The sequence below is a fragment of the Electrophorus electricus genome, chromosome 12 (genome assembly GCF_013358815.1).
Source record: "Electrophorus electricus isolate fEleEle1 chromosome 12, fEleEle1.pri, whole genome shotgun sequence".
NCBI lineage: Eukaryota > Metazoa > Chordata > Actinopteri > Gymnotiformes > Gymnotidae > Electrophorus > Electrophorus electricus.
Genome location: NC_049546.1, coordinates 21,516,075 through 21,536,236, shown reverse-complemented (window position 1 = coordinate 21,536,236; position 20,162 = coordinate 21,516,075). Strand labels below are relative to the sequence as shown.

Genomic DNA, 20,162 nt, shown 5'->3' with positions numbered 1-20,162 from the left:
TAATTTTGTTTTTCTTTTAATAATCGTTTTAGAAAGTTAATTTTTCAAATCGTCAGAAATGGTGTGATCGATTTTTCCCCTGGCTGATATTTTTGTGATCGATTATTTAGAATTAACGGTACTGATCAGAGAATAATGACAGTATTAAAACTTTCACGACAGAAGTTCCCTCGTTCTATATACAATGCAATTCTGCGGTTTTTCTTCTCCTGTGACGGGTAATGTCGTCCCGTCATTTCTACTTCATCCCTGTGCTATCGCTCCAAGCCTCCTCTTCATGGTGAAACACAGCTGCTGGGGGGACGTGACACTTTATACTGGTAAAAAGTAAACGTTTACTCGCAGAACACGACCTCCGGCCAGACCCGCACTCATTAACACGGAACTAACAGAATCCCAAAGCTGTTTGGGGGCAGGGAAGCGATCCCAGCCTGTCCCAGGAGCAGGTGCGAGGGTGTGTGAAACGTGGCATTGAGATGGACGAGTGCATAAGGAACCGGGAACGAGGTCTTCCCTGGAGGAGTCTGGCTCGACAGCGTCGATTAATGGCAGACGTCAAAGTTCTTGCACTAGCTGGTGTGGTTTCTCCGGTACCGGCTCATACCACTGGTACACCGCCGTCACTGTCACGCGCCAACGACCTGTAAGATTCAACATTAAAGGCACGCGTGTAATATTGCATTAGCAACTGTATGCGCAGCATTTTGGGGTGCAAAAGATTTAACAAGACGTATTTGGAAGAAAAATTGTCACGACAGAAGATGTGTTATGGTAGAAAAAGAATGAAAAACCTTGTCCCTTTGTCCAGACAAAGGCTAGCAAGTCATTTGCATTTCATTTTTCCTCATTTACAGATTAGCACAACTAAATGTGGTCCCCACTAATAGCAAGCCGGTGTAAAGTTGAAGGATGTTGTGACGATACTGTTATATTAAAAAAGACGAAAGTACAGAATATCTATGTAATAAAAGAACAAATCGCGGATCATGTAATCTTTAATCCGGTGTTTCTATTGGCTGTACATGAGTAAATTTCCAAGTCACATTTCAGTTAATTATTATTTTTTTTTAATTTCATGGAAATACAACATGGTTATCAATTCTTTTGTAGAACCATCTGTTGTATATCTTATTAACTTTCTCCTTTTTGTATTTCAAAACACTTGATCACGTGTACATCAATATGAACAAAAATTCATGTCACAATAAGATCCAGGATGACAATAAATTACACCCGTCATGCTAGGGTTAAAAACAGCCATACAGCTTCACTTCTAGTTATTTTTTCTCTTTTTTTTTTTTGCTATTGTCATTAACAAATTTAGTTTTTCAAGGAGAAAGAAAACAATTCCTATGTATGAACAGTCCTGAAAAAGGATCATCTTTACCAGGTTCCTAAAAGAAAAATATACGGAGGAACAAGATGAAATTATAATCCATTCACAACAGTAGCTTTAGCCTCCAACAGTGACTCTATGTACACAAAATGGGGATGATTTATTCCTTATTCCCCCAACACTGCTATAACCAAGGATATATGGAAGCAAGCCGTAAGCTCCTGGAACCCCAGCTCTGAGATGATGCAGGTTTGAGATGGTGGAGCTCTGAGATGATGCAGGTTTGAGATGGTGGAGCTCTGAGATGATGCAGGTTTGAGATGGTGGAGCTCTGAGATGATGCAGGTTTGCGACAGTGGAGGTTTGCTCTAATGAAACTGGGAGCACTGTCTTCTGAAGGCCTCCATGCTGGACTCAGGATAATGCAGTTCAACTACTGCACTGGGAAAAAATGAGGTATTTAAAAAGGCCACCTTCATCCTTCAGTGCAGTACAGCACTGAAATTAAGATCCTGTACATTGAGAACAGCAGCTCCACTGTCTGAGCTAAGATACGCAGTCCAGAAACTGACATACTACTACTAAGGGCAACCATTGGATTCATTTTGTGAACGAATACTATGTTTACACATAATGCCATAATTAAATAGAACAAGTACCACACTCAATACTTCACTTTGTCCATCAATGACATCTACAATGGAGAACAGAAGTTACAAAGAAAAAGGTAAAAATGATTTGTGAAACCAGAATAATGGGTTAATGAAGGAAAATCAAACGTGCCAATCCTTTTAACTTGTGATGCAGATGTAAATAAATAACTAATGAAATTAGATGGAATTCTTTAGTATCCACAACTCAATTTCAGTTTGTGCCCTGGGCACTCAGTGTAGTATGTGACAATTTACAAAGAAACTGGACTTAGATTGGGGGAACTGACTTTGAGGGTAAAAACAAGAGAAAAGAACTCAAAGAACTTAAAAGAACTAATAGCAATCATTTGCTTTCAGTACCATCAAGTGTCTAGATATAAGACTTTTTAAACTAAAAAATAAAACAATCACTATATAAACTAGCACATCCGCTCTGGTTATGTAAATATTTATATTTAAGTAGTTTATTTACTTTTGACTTGAACATAAATGCTATTTTATTACATTTGTCTTGCGTACTGCAAACATTTTTGTTGAAGTACAAATTCATGAAAGAACTCCATCCAGTGCTTGCACTGATCTCTAACCAGCCGTGAAGGACACGATCTTAATGTGGCAGTCCAGGGCTGAGGATAGATAGGACAAGGTTGTGTTATCGCGCGAGGACCTAATCTTGGGGAAAGGACCTTCACCTTTCCAGGGCGTCTCATTGCGAGCTGCCCCAGACGGGGCAAACTGAGAGGGGGGCTTTTAACACGTGGTGGCCAGGGACTGGTGTATAGGGGGCTGGAAACAGCGAACATGCTCCACCGTGGAACTGTCAGTCTCTACAGCCTTCATGTACTTGTTGAGGATGGCAAAGATCTCGTTGTTGAGGATCTGGTACTTCCGGATGCGGTCCGCCATTTTCTTCAAGGGCTGAAAAACAACGACAGTGACACATCATGCTCTGATCAGGAGACAAAGGTCAAGAGATTACCCCGCATTTTTCATCCTGTTCCTCTGACGTTAGCCAGAGTTTCAGTTCACAAACACATCTGAAGGGCCGCAGTGGCCCCGCTCGCAACACATACCACATTCTTGATGATCTCGTCCTTGCCGTCTTGTCTCTGGACCTTCAGCAGGTGGTAGCAGAAGTCGAAGAGATCAAAGCGTCGCTGCTGCCCCAGGAGCACGATGATGGCACAGCCCGCCCAGTTCAGCCCATCCCCAAAACACTGTCTAGACATGGAACCGGAGGAACACCAATCAGCACGACCCACGGGAGCCGGCCAGACCAAATCACTGCAGCCGACCGGGACACCTCACATATGTCAAAACCGCTCAGCAAGACCTCTGGGAGATTTCTAAAGCTATTATGACACAAAGACCACCGACAGGTGAGATGAGTTTAACTCGGACGTACTCGGCGGTGAACTCGTGCGTGCCCACCGGGATGCAGTAGACAAACTGCATGGCGCTCCACAGACGGTGGAACTCCATGCACTCGTCCACGTGCATGACGCCATTTGTGGGCGGGGGGCCCCGCCACACCCCGTCCTGCAGGAAGCTGCGAATGCGTGTCAGGATGACCTCGAACATGGATAGGCCGCAACACAGCCTCTCCTTGGTCAGCAGGTCCCCCTCACGGGCTATGGCGATTTGCTGGCAGGGCAGAGCCGGGACGCCGCAGAAAGAAAACATAAGGGCAGAAGATTAATGGACACCTGAATGTTCAGTGCCCTGTTAGCAGCTAGAACGTTAGCACGGCTGTCTCACCTGTGGAGTACCGAGTCGCTCGATGAGGGGAACCAGATGGAGGGGAGCATACTTCGCTTCCAGCCTCTTCATCCTTACCTCCAGCCTCTCGCCCTCTGCACACCAAACAGTCACCAGCCAGAGAAAATCCCACCAACAGGGGGCCATGACAACTACTCATCCCACCAAACGTTCAGTGTATTAATTGTAATGTTAATTGAAGGTGTGTTTTTCTTTACCTTTGATGTAGACCCTGGGAAGGATGTTCTGGAACGGAGCTGCATGTAGCAGGTCACACACTTCCTCCTGGGACTGGGTCAAAACAAATGAACACGAAGAGAAACGCAGAGCACCAAGAATTATCTTTATGCACAAAGGAATCGCGGCTCCAGTGTGAAAAAAAAACCCACAACACTCCACACACACAAACATACACGCACACTCACAGCTACAGTAGTGTGAAGAATGGATTAGTCTTCCAGTGATTATATATTACAGGCATGAGCATGTGAAATGTGTAAGAGAAGAGATCCAAGATGGGTGTGGCTGAAGAAGCTTAGAAATCCTCGTCTCTTGGCCGTTTGGTTTTGGATATTAAAGAAAAAAAGAATAATAAAATAAACAAATGAAATAAATATCTTCAGTAGATTTATCTGTGGAAAATGATTACATTAAGCAATGCTAATTTATTTGTTTTCATAAATCCTCCTTTGTTAAAGGTTTCAAGAAGGGAGATTATAGAACAGAAACTCCAGAGGAGACCTGAATATCACTTTAGGTCTGCTCAGAGCTAAAATAAATGGAAATAGTCAGGAAGGAAAAAAATTAAATAGCATGGACTACACGGTTTACCCATGAGGCCTTGGGAAAATAGTGCCCCACAGGAGACTGGTTTTAGTGAAAGCCCTAGTGACAGGAGGTGGGGGCCATACTGGCAGCCCCCCAGTTTAAACGCAACAGTAACCCAAGCAGCGAGGAGACTCGTGCCCCGTCGAGAGTGACGTTGAGGAGGGATCAGCGTGCGATGATCTGCCCAGACATTCAGAATGCGCCGGGAAATTTTAAAAAAAAAGAAAAGAAAGAGGGTCACGTTTTGGGAAAAGAAATGAAGAGAGACAAGCGTCGGAAAAGAGGAATGAGCTGGAGAGACAAGCGTCGGAGAAGAGGAATGAGCTGGAGAGGGCAGAGGACAGCACCAGCGACATGAGACGTCACGGTCAGCCAGAAACCGGCATCCCAGCCTGCCATGGACACGGAGGAAGAATCTCTTCCAGCGACTTGTTCTGTCTGGTTACCAGCAACAGGCCCAACAGAACCGCATGGAACTTCCTTAGCCAGTTAGCGGGGGAGCGTGGAATTTTTGATCCATGGCAGAGTAGGGCACCAGAGCGAGGGAGAAAAGAACAGAAAATAAAGGGAAAAAACAGAGAAACAAAAATGTGACAAGGACCAGGGACAGTGTGCTTTGGCTCTGTGCGGTTGCGGTACAAGTTCGACCTGATTCCTTACCACCTGTTGTTGTTGCCAGCGTGTAATGAAAAATAAAGTTGCATTTTAGAGGCAGATGGCAGCACTATCTTCTAGCGACACATCACAGGCACAGACACACACAAAGTATCTGACTCACTGTACACTGTGTCCAGTGGGACAATCATGTACATTGACTCCTAAATGGAGATATATATATATATATATATATATATATATATATATATATATATATATATATATATATATATATATATATATATATATATATATACACATATACATACATATACACACACACACATATACATATATATACACACACACACACACACACACACACACAAACAAAACACAGAATAGATCACATTCTGTGGCCATGTTGGCTATGTTCACATTACGAGCACCTTCGTTCAGTTCCAGTTTTAGCTGAGATTGCATTTGCCCGTATTGATGGTTCACATTCATAATTGCAAGTGACCCAAATCTGTGTGTAATGTGAACACATCTGTGCCCTGAAATAGCTCGCATGTGCATGTTGATACGAGCTACCTGTGCCGCCATGGAGTAACTCGATACAAAATCAGCAAAATGCACTAGTAGCTCATGTGTGCATCGCATTTCGCTCTGGAGGGCAGCGGACAGTTTGTCAGCCGTACACGATCAGGGCGAGAGGGCCAAGAAAAGCCAGGCAGTGACTGCTGACGCTGCTGCGCGTGAGACGTTTGGGCACGTGTGCGGGCGCGCATTTGTGACGTGCGGACACGTGTGTGTGTGGCGTGTGGGCGCACGTGCCGCGTTTCTGGGGCCGGCTGATGGCGGCCCCGCTAAGCACATGCATGGAGGCAAAAAGCCGCATGAATTCTGATCTGATCCAGTTCCATTCATGCCACGCATCGGATACTTATCCGATCTAGAACCACGCACGAAAGTGACTCAAATCTGATTTGGAAAGGTTGGATTTCTGTGTCCACACAGCCCTGAAAAAAAAATCAGATCTGTGTCACGTGAACACAAAAAAAAATCGGTTTTGAGTCACTTTAGCCTGGTAATGTGAACGTAGCCTGCGTTTTTAATGAAAACATCCACACACTCCTGCACTGCAACATCACTTTGACAGAGCAAACAGCCATAAGAGACTCTCCACCTAAAAGAGGGGAACTGATTTTTGTGGGAATAAGGCACATGGTTAGACAGAGCACTAAATAAACAACAATAAACAAACAAGAAATTAAAAAAGTCACAATCAATCTTGGATCCTGTTAGTCACGGAGAAAGAACAGCCTGACTGGTATAAAAACGACCAGAAAAGTGACAAACATTACGTGAATGATTAAGGCTTGGCAGTACATAAAAAAAAATACTGTAATACATACAAAAATATATTTTAAGATTTTGATGATTTTGAATTTTATACACTTTATAATGTTAAGCCACATTTACAAAAAAGGTGGTAAAATCCAGGGTTCCAGAGACTACAAAACATCTAACATGTGGCGGTAATGATACAGATTCTGCTGCCATGAGAGAGTGAGAGGGGGAGAGGGGTGAAGTCAGAGGTCAGAGGTCAAAGGTCCTCACCAGAGCTTGCTCGATGAGGAGGCAGAACAGGACGGCGTTGCCGACCTCTCGCAGGCTCTGAAACACGTCTGTCTTCAGCTCGGCGTATTCAATAATGTCCTTCAGCTGGTGATGAAAGAACTCCAGGATGCCTGAGAAACGCGCCAAACATTAGCCAGGAGGACATCAGTGGGACATCCCAAACCGGAGCGGGACATGGAGGGGGTTTTTAGGCCGCCACAACAGCACGACACGACAAGGAAATCCAGGGTCAGAGTTACAGTGTCCTGACAGTAAAGCTGTCCTCAACGTTCTGAGTCTGGCAAACATGAGCTGCGCGCAGGGATCCCTCTCACCTGGAGAGCCATACTCATGCCGGGGCAGGCGGCAGATCTTGGGCATCACCTCTATCAGAGTCTTCACGTACTGTAGAATTGTGCCCTGGAGCTGGGGGCCACGCAAATAAGAGAAATGCACAAGACCCCAAAACTCAGACATAAGAAGTAACACCGTGTAGATCAGACTGAGAAGAGACAGAGAGGAGGCACTACAAGAAGAAACTACAGTACCAAGCTTTTCACTATCTTTAGCAGCTCCTCCATCACCACGGCGATGCCCTGGTAACCAAGGAGACGGCAGATTGTTTTGAAATGCGGGGGACCCACAAAGTTCCTGTAGGAACTGTAGATGTGGGAGTACGCAATGTTCAGTGGCTGCGAAGAAGGGAAGACATGATTAAATAATGTTCAGCACAGCGCACCCTTCTGTAGAACACACCAATCATAATTAAGATTAGACATCCAAGACACACCTTCGAGCCGTACAGGTAAACGTTACAGTGTTAAGGCGGGGCTAAGACACACCTTCGAGCCGTACAGGTAAACGTTACAGTGCTAAGGCGGGGCTAAGACACACCTTCGAGCCGTACAGGTAAACGTTACAGTGCTAAGGTGGGGCTAAGACACACCTTCGAGCCGTACAGGTAAACGTTACAGTGTTAAGGCGGGGCTAAGACACACCTTCGAGCCGTACAGGTAGTAAGGTTGCACATTGGCAGGCTTGTCCCTCTGAGGCTCCTGGGTAAAGGGAATCGCCGTGCGCACGAACCTGCATCACCGTAGCAACACAGTTTAACAACAGTGAAGCTCTACTGACACGCTTACTTAACCACCCAATCCGATCATGCGTCTGCGCCAACCTGTTGGTGGAGCCGTTGTAGCAGTAGTTTGGTAGGAAGTCAAAGTTGAGCTCCCAGAAGACGTGGAGCGTGATGCGGCCATACGGGGCCGACACGTTGTGGTTGGCCTCGCGGAACATGGCGGCGAAACTGTCCAGGGTCATGTGCTTGGACAGCAGACGATGAGTCAGACGATTTATTTCCAGCAACCACTCAAGCTCCTGGATGCAGGCACACACACACACACACACACACACACACACACACACACACACACACACACACACACAGGATGAGGAGGATGAAGAAAGCAACTCCAGAAAACAAACAGCGTCGAGAGCACCATCTGCTGAAGAAACTACTGCTGCCTGCACTGCTGTTTTACCACGATGGACGTGAGGTCTTCACTCTCAAAGCGACTGATGGCGTGATCCAGAGATTTGTACGTGGCTGCCGAGATCCGCTGGGTGATCAGTCTGTTCAGATCGATGGAGCGCCCAAGAAGCTAAGAACACAAACACAAACTCCGTGGTCATACCGATGTCAGAGCAGAGCTGCTGTGGGACCCAAGCAAATCTGTCTCACAAAAGCAAGTTTCAAAAAGAGAAGCACTAGATAAACAAGCTGGAATGGACCTGCATGGGGCTGGAAAGGTGAGCACAGGGACCCAGGGGCCAGGGGCCAGGGGCATTTACCTGCACATGCCTCTGTTTCAACAGCGTCTCGTAGCGGTTGGAGGGCGGATAAGGAATGATCACGCCGTAGTTTTTACACTCGGCCCGGAAGCGCTTATCCAGGAGGACACTAGGACAAACGCACAAACACGCGAAGGTCAAGCACCATTATCCAACGCTAAATGCAAAACTATTCACGGACGTGAACAGAGACGTCCTGGCGGCTCACCTGCCAGCCATCGCTTTGTAGTACGCGAATATCTGATCAGCCAACTTGTAGACAAACTGATCGAAACAAAGGTTCACCTAGACAAAGAATCCAAGATACAAAACATGAATAAAACATCAAGTTGGGCTACTGAGGCTAGTGCAGCTCTGTCTCCGTGATGCAGTGGGTTAGGGCGTGTGACTCTTAACCGAAAGGTTGGTGGCTTGAGCCCACCGAGGCATGATGGTTACATCTTTTCCCGATATTTCCCCCACGGGGATCAATAAAGGAAGAAAGGAATCTTAAAACACGCTACCTCAGCCTCAATCTCATCATACAGGAACTGTTTCTTGAACTTTGTCAGGGCGTAATACCCACTGTCATTATAAAGGTCCAAGGGATACAACACGTATCTAGAAAAAGCGAAACGGATCATTAACAACAAAAACACACAAGTCCCATGTTATGTCATAACTGTGTGTGTGTGTGTGTGTACTGACTCCATCATGGAGGGCTCTTTGGTCTCCAGAATGTGGTCGGTGAGGATCCAGGGCATGGACATCTCGATGGGGAACTGGATACGGCGACCCATAGTGAGCTCCAGGAAGAACTCCCGGAACCAGAGCTGGGACAGGTCGCAGCACTGCTGGAGAGCCTCTGAGGACCAATCGGAGAGGCCAACATGCACAACCACCGCGTAAGAAACCTAAACACACTGATCCCGCATGCCAAACAGTGCGAAACTATTGATACTGTCGAGTAGCTGTGATTTGAAAGTGCGGTGAGCGTGTTCGTGTAGAAAAGCGGTTCCTCACCGCTGAAGTTGAGGAGATGGGTGTAGAAGAAGGACTGCTTGTGGAAGTCCTCGATGGCCTGGACGATGGGACCGTCCAGACTGCTGCGCAGGGTCTTCTTGGAGCCGCTCTTGTCTGCTATCAGAGACTCCAGCATGGTCCGAACCATGTAGAGCTGAAGCACCACAAGGGACACCAACACCGGGTCAAAGAACATCAACCAAGGTACCTGTTCATCTAAAAATTACAGTCCCACTAATGCCTGTGAACGCAATCTATACTGGCGAGCAGCAACCGTGGCAATGAGACCCACGTCTTCAGCTCGGCTGACCTGTGTGCTTGACGGTCCCACAGCACGGCGGGGCACTTTGATGTCGAAGCCTCCTTTGGGGTCCTTCTCCCCCCTCAGGCAAGGGTCGTTGGGTGGTTCTCTGCCTCCCTCCCAGTCACAGATGGTTTTCCGGATGGCCTGAAGAACACTGCAAGGACACACACGTGTAGGAACTGTCAGCTGTGCAACCACGTGCCCTCGCTGAGTCAGAATCAAAAATCAAACCTAAGCAGACGTATCCTGTACTAAAACACTGCATTCTAATGTGTGCAGGTATTTGAACTGTGACATAACGTTGAAGTGATGTAGAATGAAACAATGAGGTTTCAAATACTTAATACTGTCTTTAATTCAAGCTTACTTTCATTTATATTGAGTAAATCATATAGGAATCACAACACCTTTTAATAAACACAGAACACAGGGGGTGGGGCAATATGGCAAAAATGTAATATCACGATACTTGAGCTGGGTGATAAAAATGTTTTTCTAATTCATGAATGGATTTCTTAATTCTTACACAAAACAATTGCAAAAGGACAATTTAATGCAAATAGTTTATTAGAATGGATTTTGAAAAATGTAGAGGTGACAAAATTATAAACTTCACAATCTATAGCAGCCAAATAGTGAAAAAATAGTTTCTTTTAAATATGCTTATTACATTCAAAATTGTACAACTACAGAAGGAAAATGTTTTTTAAGCAATATCTGTTTGAGAACAGCTTTCGCGATAGTTTTGCTGATAGTTTTGGCGATAGTTTTTCACGATGTCACTGCACTGTCATTTCCTTCCACTGCAGGCCTGTTACATCATCAGTGCAGCGCCAGAAAGCGCTGCAGGCAACAGCTGGATTTGAACAGGAGCGTTGGGTACTGGAGGGCAGATTGTGTCTGTGTCTGTGTCAAGTGCAGGAACAACAAGCGCGTTTTATATCAGTTATCGCATTTTGAAAACTGTGCTAAATAATTAATTCAAATGAATCCGGAAAATCACCCAGGACTACACGACACTTCAGGAAAACATCATGATACACTATATGACAGATGAGGAACCTGTGACCCGATACAGAACAGCTCATCTTCCTTAGAATACTAGACACGGCGGCATCTGCATGTCTCTCAGAGGAACCATCTCACCTGTCTCAGCTTTGTCTCAGCTTTTCTCAGCTTGACTACCAACGGTAGCAGAAACATGAATTCTGCAGTGGACAGTAGCTTACTTGGACAGATCCAACCAAATTCCTTAAAACTCTGTGAAGGGGGCTTCACCTTGCAGTGGAGAAATGACCCAGAGCACACTGTTAAAACAACTATAGAGTTTGGCCATTCGCTGGGTATGAACCCCTCTGAAGATGTACCTCACTGAACATCTCTGAGGACGTACTTCCAAAGCACAGAGCAGCTGAGGCCTTGCACGCCTCCTCCTCTCCCTGGGAAAGATGCCCCAGAGCCCCGTGATAAAGGCACCAGACTCCACACATACACCATCACTGACTGCAACGGACCTGATGCTAAACTCTGAAAACAAGAATGTATTTGGTTTCGCTTTTACTTTGGGTCCCCACTAATACAGACGGAAATCTCCTCGAACGAGAGACGCCATTCTGCACTGTTTCAAAAATCAGAAAAATTCCATCCTTGTTCAGTCGTTTCCTAACCGACCTGTGCTGTGTTTTTAACCGGATTAGGGAGGGGTGAAGCTCAGCCCCGCCCTCACCTGATGAGGACGTTCTTCTTCTTGCGCACGGCCTGCCGGAGCGGCTCCCGAAGCGTGACCTGGGCGAAGTCCTGCAGGGCAGCGTAGATGGTGTTCCGGACGGCCTGGTTGAAGACGCTCTCCATGCGACCCATCAGTACCTGGAGGCCCTTGATCATGGCGATCACCTCCACCAGGGCGAACTTCTCCTCGCTGGTGTAGTTGTAGCGAGTGGCACGCTCGTACTCCTCTGCCGTGCCGGGGCAATCCTTGTTGCAGAACTTGTCGGTGGGGTGCACGAGTTTCCACGAGTACTAGAGCCAGCGAGGGCGAGAGAGAGAGAGACCATAAACATGAGTGCGACACACACACACGCACACATGCGCGCACACACACCCACACGTGCACACATCTACACGCACACACACACACCCACACGCGCACACACACAACCACACGCGCACACACACACGCACACCCACACGCGCGCACACATACACCCACATGCGCGCACATACACCCACACGCGCGCACACCCACACGCGCGCACACACCCACACGCGCGCACACACCCACACGCGCACACACCCACACGCGCACACGCGCACACACTCACCACTTCCATGACGTGGGTGCTCCACTTGGAGAGCAGCTGTAGGCCCCGGAGGGCCAGGTCGAACAGCTCCCTGTACTCGTCGTCCGACTTCTGGCTATCCAGACCTGAGCCTGTCACCACCTCACTGTTACTGTAGCGCGCCAGCTCCGAGATGAACCGGATGTGGTCGTCACGGATCTGAACCATCTGTTCACACAGGTTGTACTGGGGACTGATGCTGCTCTGGGTGCAGGTCCACCTGGAGATGCCGGTTACATCAGGGCAGGGAAGACAGGTCAATGACAGAGTAGAGTTATATCGAGGTAGGGATGGTACTACGCTTCCGATTACAAGTCAAGTACCTTAACCACTGAGCTAGCCCTGCCCTATGGTGCTAGGCTTCTGAGTCAACCCCAGAGAGGCTGAAGGGGTAACGATTAACCATGACGTATGCCTTCTTTTAAAGGGCCCGACTTTTTAAAAATCTGTTTTTTAGCCTCACTTTGATTTGTTCTCCTCGTAGTGGGCACTCGTCTCGATGTACCGCGACAGCTCGATCTGCATATCGCCAAAGAGCGGCACGACCTGGAGCTGTGGACCCACGCAAAGCACAGGGTCAGGACCAAACGCACAGCAAGCTTGCAGAACCTTCTCCCAGCTGGGACATTCCAGCCCACCTTGAAGAACTTGTCGATTTTACTCAGGTTGATTCTTTTCTTGGCATCCAGCTTGTAGATGTTGCTCACGTTTCCATCCATCAGATAAAGCCCGAATCCCATGACCTGCACGGAAGAGTCATCACCGTCACAAACAAACGAACGAACGAACGAACGAACGAACAAACAATCCGACAACAACGGCTTGGGGTGGGCGGTACCTTAAGGAGCATGTGCTTCTCGCTGGGTGTCAGATACATCTTGTTCTCATAGTAGTCCACACAGATGTTGACGATGTCAGCCAGGAGCTCTTCATAGCCTGGGATCACCTCCAGCTGCTGGTGCAGACACTGACAGCAAAGACCAAGCCCAAGTCAGGGTGACGCACTGTTTACACGCCGTCATACTGTTACTTCCGCAAATCCGGTTCGAATAAACACGTGTAACGTTCCGAACCCACCACGGATAAGTGAGGCTGCGCTGAAACTGGTGGTATTTATGAATGCAGTGTTAAGACTTTCCAAACAAGTGCACGGGCAGAGTCTGAACGGAACTCGCATCCTTAATGTGTTATTTTGGAAATCCCCATGCATTTATTCATTTTTTTCAAAATAGCAGTACGTGTCAAATGTATGAATTTTAAGCTTTCTTCCATCCTGATCACTAGGCACAGTGGTAGCAGCGTGTCTTGTGGGGGAGGCAGTGGTTATAGGGGGTAATAAATAATGTAAAAACGCGGAGAATCTGAAACCTGTGTGCACCTGTGTGATCCTGTTGTGATTGGCTAGGAACATGGAGAGATTTTGGGATTCCTGGATAGACTGTGGATCGGCCATCTTTCGGAGGAACTGGGCGGCCCTGCAGGGACACGTCAGGGACATGTCAGGGACAGGACACGGAAAGGACAGAATCCACGGCGTGCATGCAGTGTGGGAGCGTCCCCGCTGCCGCGTACCTTTTGTAAGCGGAGTGGTCATTCTTCACGCTGCACTTCATGTTTTTGAGCTCATCCAGCACAGCGAACATATTGATGAATTTGCCCAGCGTTAGCAGGTACGCCTCTGACACGAAGTCCTTCCTGCGCTCAGCGTGGCACAGGCGCTTGACCTCGCTGCAGAAGCGTTCGATGGCCTTACGCTGGAACAGAAACACCGCCTACGTCAGCGCTACGTCACCTCGGGCCTTTACAAGGGAGCAGCTACTGTGGTAAAGAACTTCACAGCTATATGAAGGGAAGGCTAACGGGTGAGCACACCCTGCCGGACCTGGAAGTACATGAACTTCATGAGCTTGGTGACCTCGGGTTCCAGCACCTCCACAGTCTTCTCGTAGATCTCCACCCTGTTGGGCTGCTCATTGCACTTCACCTAACATACACAAGAGGGCAACGTCAGCAGAAGACGATTGCACATCCACTTCTTTAAACCAGAAAGTCAGATTTATGTTTTGCCTTACAAAACAGGCTTAAATATATTTATTATCATGACCCATAATATCAGTGTTGACCAAGTAGACATCACAGCTGTGAAGCAACGTTATCTACAAACACGATTTCTTGTATTCAAGTGATTTAGTAGGTCCTTTGTGGACATAGTTATCCGTGTACACTAAGAATTCAGTTTAGGAGGTTCACAAAAAACTTAGGAACTCCTGACCACACCTGTTAAACAAAACAGGAACATATTCTTTTCAAAAGTTAAACTAAGATTCAGTAAAATGAAAATGACCCAAATCTGAATTTTCTGAATGAAAGTAACTAGTTTTAACTTTAACTTTAGTTTTAGTGTAACTTTAAAGTGTAAAGCTTTAAAGCGGAACTTTAGACGTGGCCGTTCAGTGTCCTGCGAGTGCGAGTGTGGGTGTGGCGCGTGTACCTGCGGGATGGCCCTGGAGCAGCTTCTCCACGTGTACAGCATGACAGCGTATTCATGCCCCTCCTCCAGCATCTCGTTCTGACGGGAGACGCACCATCGTTACGGGTGACGTATGACAATATGATAATTATGTAATTCGCTCTGGATAACTGTGTCCGCCAAACACTGTAAATTTAAACCACAGACCTGTGTCGTTGTTCACCTAGTTCACTTGAGGTTTTTTATTTTAAATATTCTGAGCAATACATAAAACAGGAGGCAGCTAGAACAGAGGCACGGTGAGCACTAACCACAGGGCCCTGACGATCACATTTTCCCACTGAAAAGGGGAAAAAGTACTTGGATGGAAAAAGCAAACTGTCTTAGTGCGACTGAGTCGTCTGACAGGGTGCTATTCCTACGTGGGCCTGTTCCAAGAACTCCGAGACTCTTCGTCCAATCTGCTCATGCCACGTCAAAGCGGTTTACAGGAAAATATTTACATGTCTAAACTGGCCAAACCTGAGTGATGAGTAATAGCAGGACATGTGATTACACTCTTAGCAGGCGGCTGCCCTGGTCACATGGCACAGAAGACACCTCTTTCTGGACTCACCATGCTAGAGTGGACTGTGGCTTGCTCGATGTATCGGGCGATACCAGTCACGAAAGCGTTTCTGTCCTCAAAGTTGGTGTCAAAGTTGGCCTGGTTGAAAAGACGAGCCACACCAGATCAGGAATGAACGCATCAAACCCAAATGCACAACTCTTGAGATTCATCTTACCAAGTCAATGAGAATAAATGATGTTTTTTTTCCCCCCTTGTTGTAGCTCATTTAGCTTTAAGTAACCAGGCAGTGCCTAATTTTATGTGCTTTTCCTAAAATTGACACAGCAGTTTTCTAATTCTTCATTCTTAAGTAAGGGTTCTACAATTTCTAAATATGATTTTCTCAAGTATGTTTAAGGCACTGATGTCGTTTCCAGTAGTTTGTTTAGCAAACATTCTGGTTCGTGATCCACCCTGCTATGCCTCCACTAATATTCATGGTTGTTACTGTGTGGGTTCCTTCAATAGCACGCGTTTGCAGGCTGTCCTCTCTACCTGGTACATGATGGAGGACGGTGGTGGCTCGATGCAGGGCTGCTGGTCCGGGAGCGGCAGCTCCTCCAGCAGGTCCACGTTGGACAGAGCATCCTCTAGAGTCACGTGGGTTGTCATGGCTATGCAGCTTCACTCATACAAACGTCCCAGGCTGCAACACAGAGGCGGTGGTGTTAAAAACTGCACATATGAACGGATGGTCGCACCAACGTGAACACAGGTTCAAAAAGCTGAACCAAAAACTTGTGGCAAAGATGTTACGTTTTCGTGATTTTGTGTTTTTAGAACCAGGCATCTTCAAATGCTTGAGACATTTCACATTCGAAATACCCACACATGCCTTCACATGGCAACTAGACATCATCAGATGCAGCGTTTAAAAGGATGTGTGAAATCTGAATCCAAACGCAGTACTTTCCTCTGCTGCCATTTTAACACAAAGGTCATGACCTTTAATTTGGTGTGTAAGTAATGTCTCTTTACTCCAGTTAAGTGGTACGATCGCATTAGGCTGCTGGCAGAATACTGTGTTCCAGTGGTTTCACACGGATTTTACTCTGCTGGAGGGAAATTCACTCCTGCTCCATTAGCGTTCATTTCAGCGATCTGAGGCGAGACATATGCAAAGGAAATGCCCCGTTTACACAAATAGCAGCAAAGGGCAGAGCATGCATATACGTGTAGCTACGAACCATCTGACATGAAGGCTGAACTTAACCCTCCTCTCACTCTACAGGTGACCTGTTCGCAGACTGATAACACAGGACTGTCCTATCTGTAGTCATCTGTACGAGAAAAAGATTAACCGTGTAACTGACATGAAATGACAATAACTCACCTATTCATAAAACAGGAAATTAATAAGGAACTTAAAGTGCACGAGTGTACATGTGGCAAAGCTCACACCACCAAAAGAGCGTGCTGTTGTGACACAGTATGGTGACGTAGTGAGGTTCACTTATCCGTGCAGTGGACAAAAGTAAAGACTGCATTGTGCATTCTGTCCACTCTACCGAACCAATTTCAGTTTAGGTTTATTTGAAGAAAAAAAAAATTAAATCCGCAAAAAATGTGCAGTGAATGATTTAAACAAGCATCTGAATGAGTTTGTTTACTGGAGGTCATTTCTTTTTTACTTTTGCTACCAAGCAGCTTGGCAGACAACGTGGCTGTGGTGAATTTGAGATATCAAACAATAGGAAATATCGGCTTTGTCTGACCAAAAACAAAGCAAAGAGCTCCTGGCAGTGCAGTAGCAGAGGTGAAAAGTGGAGTTTCTTGACTCACACAGTCTATTGCTTCAGGCCAAGTGACAGGACGGCACAAGTGTGAAAGTAGCCTGCACGCTTATACACGAGTGTGTAAATAAAACATCTGCCCAGGCAGGGACAAGCCACAAATATCACATTCCCATCGCAGCGTAGTGAATGCCACACAGGCCTGTAGCGACTACTGAAGTAGGCTCATCATCATACACGGCCTGTTTGAATGCTGGCAGTAAAAAATGAAGACTACGTCGTGTTAATCCCGCTTTAGGAGAGCTTGGTGCTTGGTGGCTTAATGGGTAGAATTCATCGGAATTCAAGGAAGGACACTTGGCAACGTGTCACATACATCACACACGTCCTAGCTGAAGAGTGTGCATCACGGCTGTCTGCACTGTATGATGTAGACAGACATCAAAGAACAAGGAAGTGAGACAGAGATACAAACCACAGAAGAGAGACACAGAGATAGAAACCACAGAAGAGAGACACAGAGATATAAATCACAGGACAAAAGGAAGTCCAGTTCAGTGTCGATGAAGCCAGTGTCAACTTTCCCAGACCAGCAGTTTGTCAGCACAGTGAACCGAAGCACACAGTGTTATGTGATGTGAGCCTGACAAAACCAGTCCACCACTGTCCTGAATACATAAACACTTCCACCTTGTTTACAAGCCTGGGAGCTACTGCACATGTAGTGAGTGTAAACCGTAAATTAGGGACACAACAGTACATCGGGCTTGCTAGATGCATCGATTCTAAAGTCTACGACGTGATTCTATTGATCCACATTGTGAAACTACTGAACGTTTTTTAAAACGATTAATGATCTTGAGATGTTCATTTAAAGAGGTTAATGAACATTTAATGCCAAAATGAAACAACTGTATTTTAAAGCTTATATACAGATATTAAATATAAACACGTGTTTGTTTACTGTACTGTAGTATAATTTGAAACAAAAATCATGTTATCTTGGCATTCTAAATGGAAATCGACTCCCGACACCCCCAGCTGCACCAGGGCGGGGCTCCATAGGCCCCGCCCCCAACCCCCTCGTTCGTCAGCCTCTATTGACCTTTAGGATTCAGATATGGCAGAAGGCCACAAGACACAAATGACAAATCACAGAAGTTTTTGTTGTGTGCCGTGAGCCTCACGACCCATCTCAGAGATTCCAGATCAGCCTTCGGTGGGGTTTGATTAATCCCCGCGGTAACCTGACCGCAACAAACCAAAACAATTGTGTCAACATAACGCAGGATAATCTTCAATCATGACATCAGTAGCTCTGCCAAAATCACAACATGAAGCATTGTACTATAATATTTATAATACTATAATAGTTTATTGCATATTGTGCAGTTCCCATGGAAACGTTGGGAATAACAGTACCAGTTACCTCACCATATCTGAAGAACTGGTTTGAAATACATAACACATTTCAAATGGACTTGATTTCTAGTACGAATGTAGTCTCAATAAGGAGGCTGCAGTGGACATTATCTGACAGATGACTAACGAACAACGTCTTCATATTCTTGTAACATGGTCAGAACCAACCAAGCTTGTTCAAGGATCAGTTATCGATCATCGACTCTGTCGTGGACGCCAAGTGAAAACTCTCCGTTACACGGACAGTGCTGGAACACGACATCAAATCACTCTGAGCTCTTGTCTAATAAAGCCCGGCTGGCCCGACCCAGGTGCGAGTCCGGGAGCACGCACGAGCTTTCCAAACCTTTAACCCCGCGACACGTAACAAGCCTAAAAACGCAAAACCACAGAAACGCCCGTCCGACGCGCAGAAAGCCAACGCCATCGCACTTCAGTAAGCAAGACCTTGGTCCCAAGCGTTTATGGTTACAGTCAAAGCATTCGCCAGGGACCAAGAGCCCGGCAGACGGCGGCGCCCCCATCCGCCGCGCCACCGGACCTCCGTTATATGGCGCACGGGAAACGGTCGAATCTCACATAATAAATTATGCATAATTACGTCTCTTAACCCAGTACGAACAAACGTAGTCGGTCAAATGAAACGCGCCCGAGCTATCCGACAGCATTTCCGATCAGGGTTCTGAGACTGCTGCTCTCACCCCACCCATAGCGCGAGAGGATGCGCTCGGAGAGACTCGCGCCATCGACGAGCGGCCCGGATCGTACAAACCTCCGAAAGCGAGCGCAGGGTTCAGTTACAGCGGCTGCCGTCCGTCGCGAGGAGCGTTAGCGGCGCAAAGATAACAAGATAAAAGACGACGCGGGGCGGCGAGCCCAGCCTTCGCAGCGCCGGCTGGCTCGTGCCACCGTCGCGCGCTCATCCGCTACCGTCATGGGCCGTTCTCGCGCATCCCGGGCCGCCGGCTGCATCGCAAACGAGCGGCGTCGGCGTACCTGCAAATTACATGTCCGCGCTAAAGGGCACGGGCGGTGGGCTGGCGCGCGCGGTGCTCGGTGCTCGGTGCTCGGCTGATGCTGTGGGTCTGAGCCGTTAACTCACCCCGCACAAAGAGCAGAAAATGGCTGCAAGTGCATTTCCTTAAAGCGACAGCGGCACATTTAAGGCACCCACTGTGAGGCCGTTTGCTTTCCAGTAATCATTTCCAGTGGTGCATTGTCGGTAAAACTGGTTTTATAAATTAAGTGTTATTTAAAGCCAAATTCCACTGGTGTGATGTTTCTGAATATTTCTCAGGCTGTAGAACTGCACCTGCGCGTGTGGAAGGTGTCCTACAGGTACTGTTGAGGTTAAAGGTATAGTCTGGCTAGACAGAGGAAATGCACCCTAACGCTTTCTTACAGTCCATTGAATTCCCAGAGAACATGTAGAGAAAGGAAGGAATCAATTATTGTTTAATTCATCTCTAAACAGTTTCGTCTCCTTCCTGCTGTAAACGCTTTAAATAAAATATGAAGTCAGCTGAGTACGTTTCTGCATTTGTCTCGTGCTGCTATCAGTGTACAATGGATGCACGCGCGATACCCACCCGTGACGTTCTAGTCAGTACTGAGAGCGTGCCCGTAGCCCACACAA

At 46.8% G+C, this 20,162-nt stretch overlaps 1 protein-coding gene across 4 annotated transcripts; it reads right to left on the bottom strand.

The window, feature by feature from the left end:
* Window positions 1-1,289: 1,289 nt before the first annotated feature.
* Window positions 1,290-19,935, bottom strand: cyfip2 (cytoplasmic FMR1 interacting protein 2). Of its 4 annotated transcripts, none has more exons than XM_035532187.1 (29): window positions 19,523-19,935; window positions 15,867-16,017; window positions 15,378-15,467; window positions 14,783-14,860; window positions 14,174-14,275; window positions 13,864-14,045; window positions 13,670-13,766; window positions 13,130-13,258; window positions 12,930-13,034; window positions 12,755-12,843; window positions 12,274-12,511; window positions 11,679-11,971; window positions 9,959-10,106; window positions 9,649-9,802; window positions 9,334-9,490; window positions 9,150-9,246; window positions 8,855-8,931; window positions 8,647-8,755; window positions 8,337-8,456; window positions 7,973-8,172; window positions 7,794-7,881; window positions 7,344-7,487; window positions 7,131-7,221; window positions 6,793-6,926; window positions 3,966-4,038; window positions 3,748-3,842; window positions 3,395-3,633; window positions 3,063-3,210; window positions 1,290-2,907 (listed from the first exon to the last, which is right to left on the bottom strand). In XM_035532187.1, the coding sequence occupies exons 2-29, from the start codon at window positions 15,981-15,983 to the stop codon at window positions 2,740-2,742; spliced, it is 3,762 nt and encodes a 1,253-aa protein (XP_035388080.1). In that variant the 5' UTR covers window positions 15,984-16,017; window positions 19,523-19,935; the 3' UTR covers window positions 1,290-2,739. The 4 variants fall into 4 exon arrangements, with proteins under 4 accessions (XP_035388080.1, XP_035388083.1, XP_035388081.1 ...); XM_035532190.1 differs by having other exon boundaries at window positions 6,796-6,926; XM_035532188.1 differs by lacking the exon at window positions 19,523-19,935 and adding an exon at window positions 19,299-19,399 and having other exon boundaries at window positions 3,966-4,039; window positions 6,794-6,926.
* Window positions 19,936-20,162: the final 227 nt, after the last annotated feature.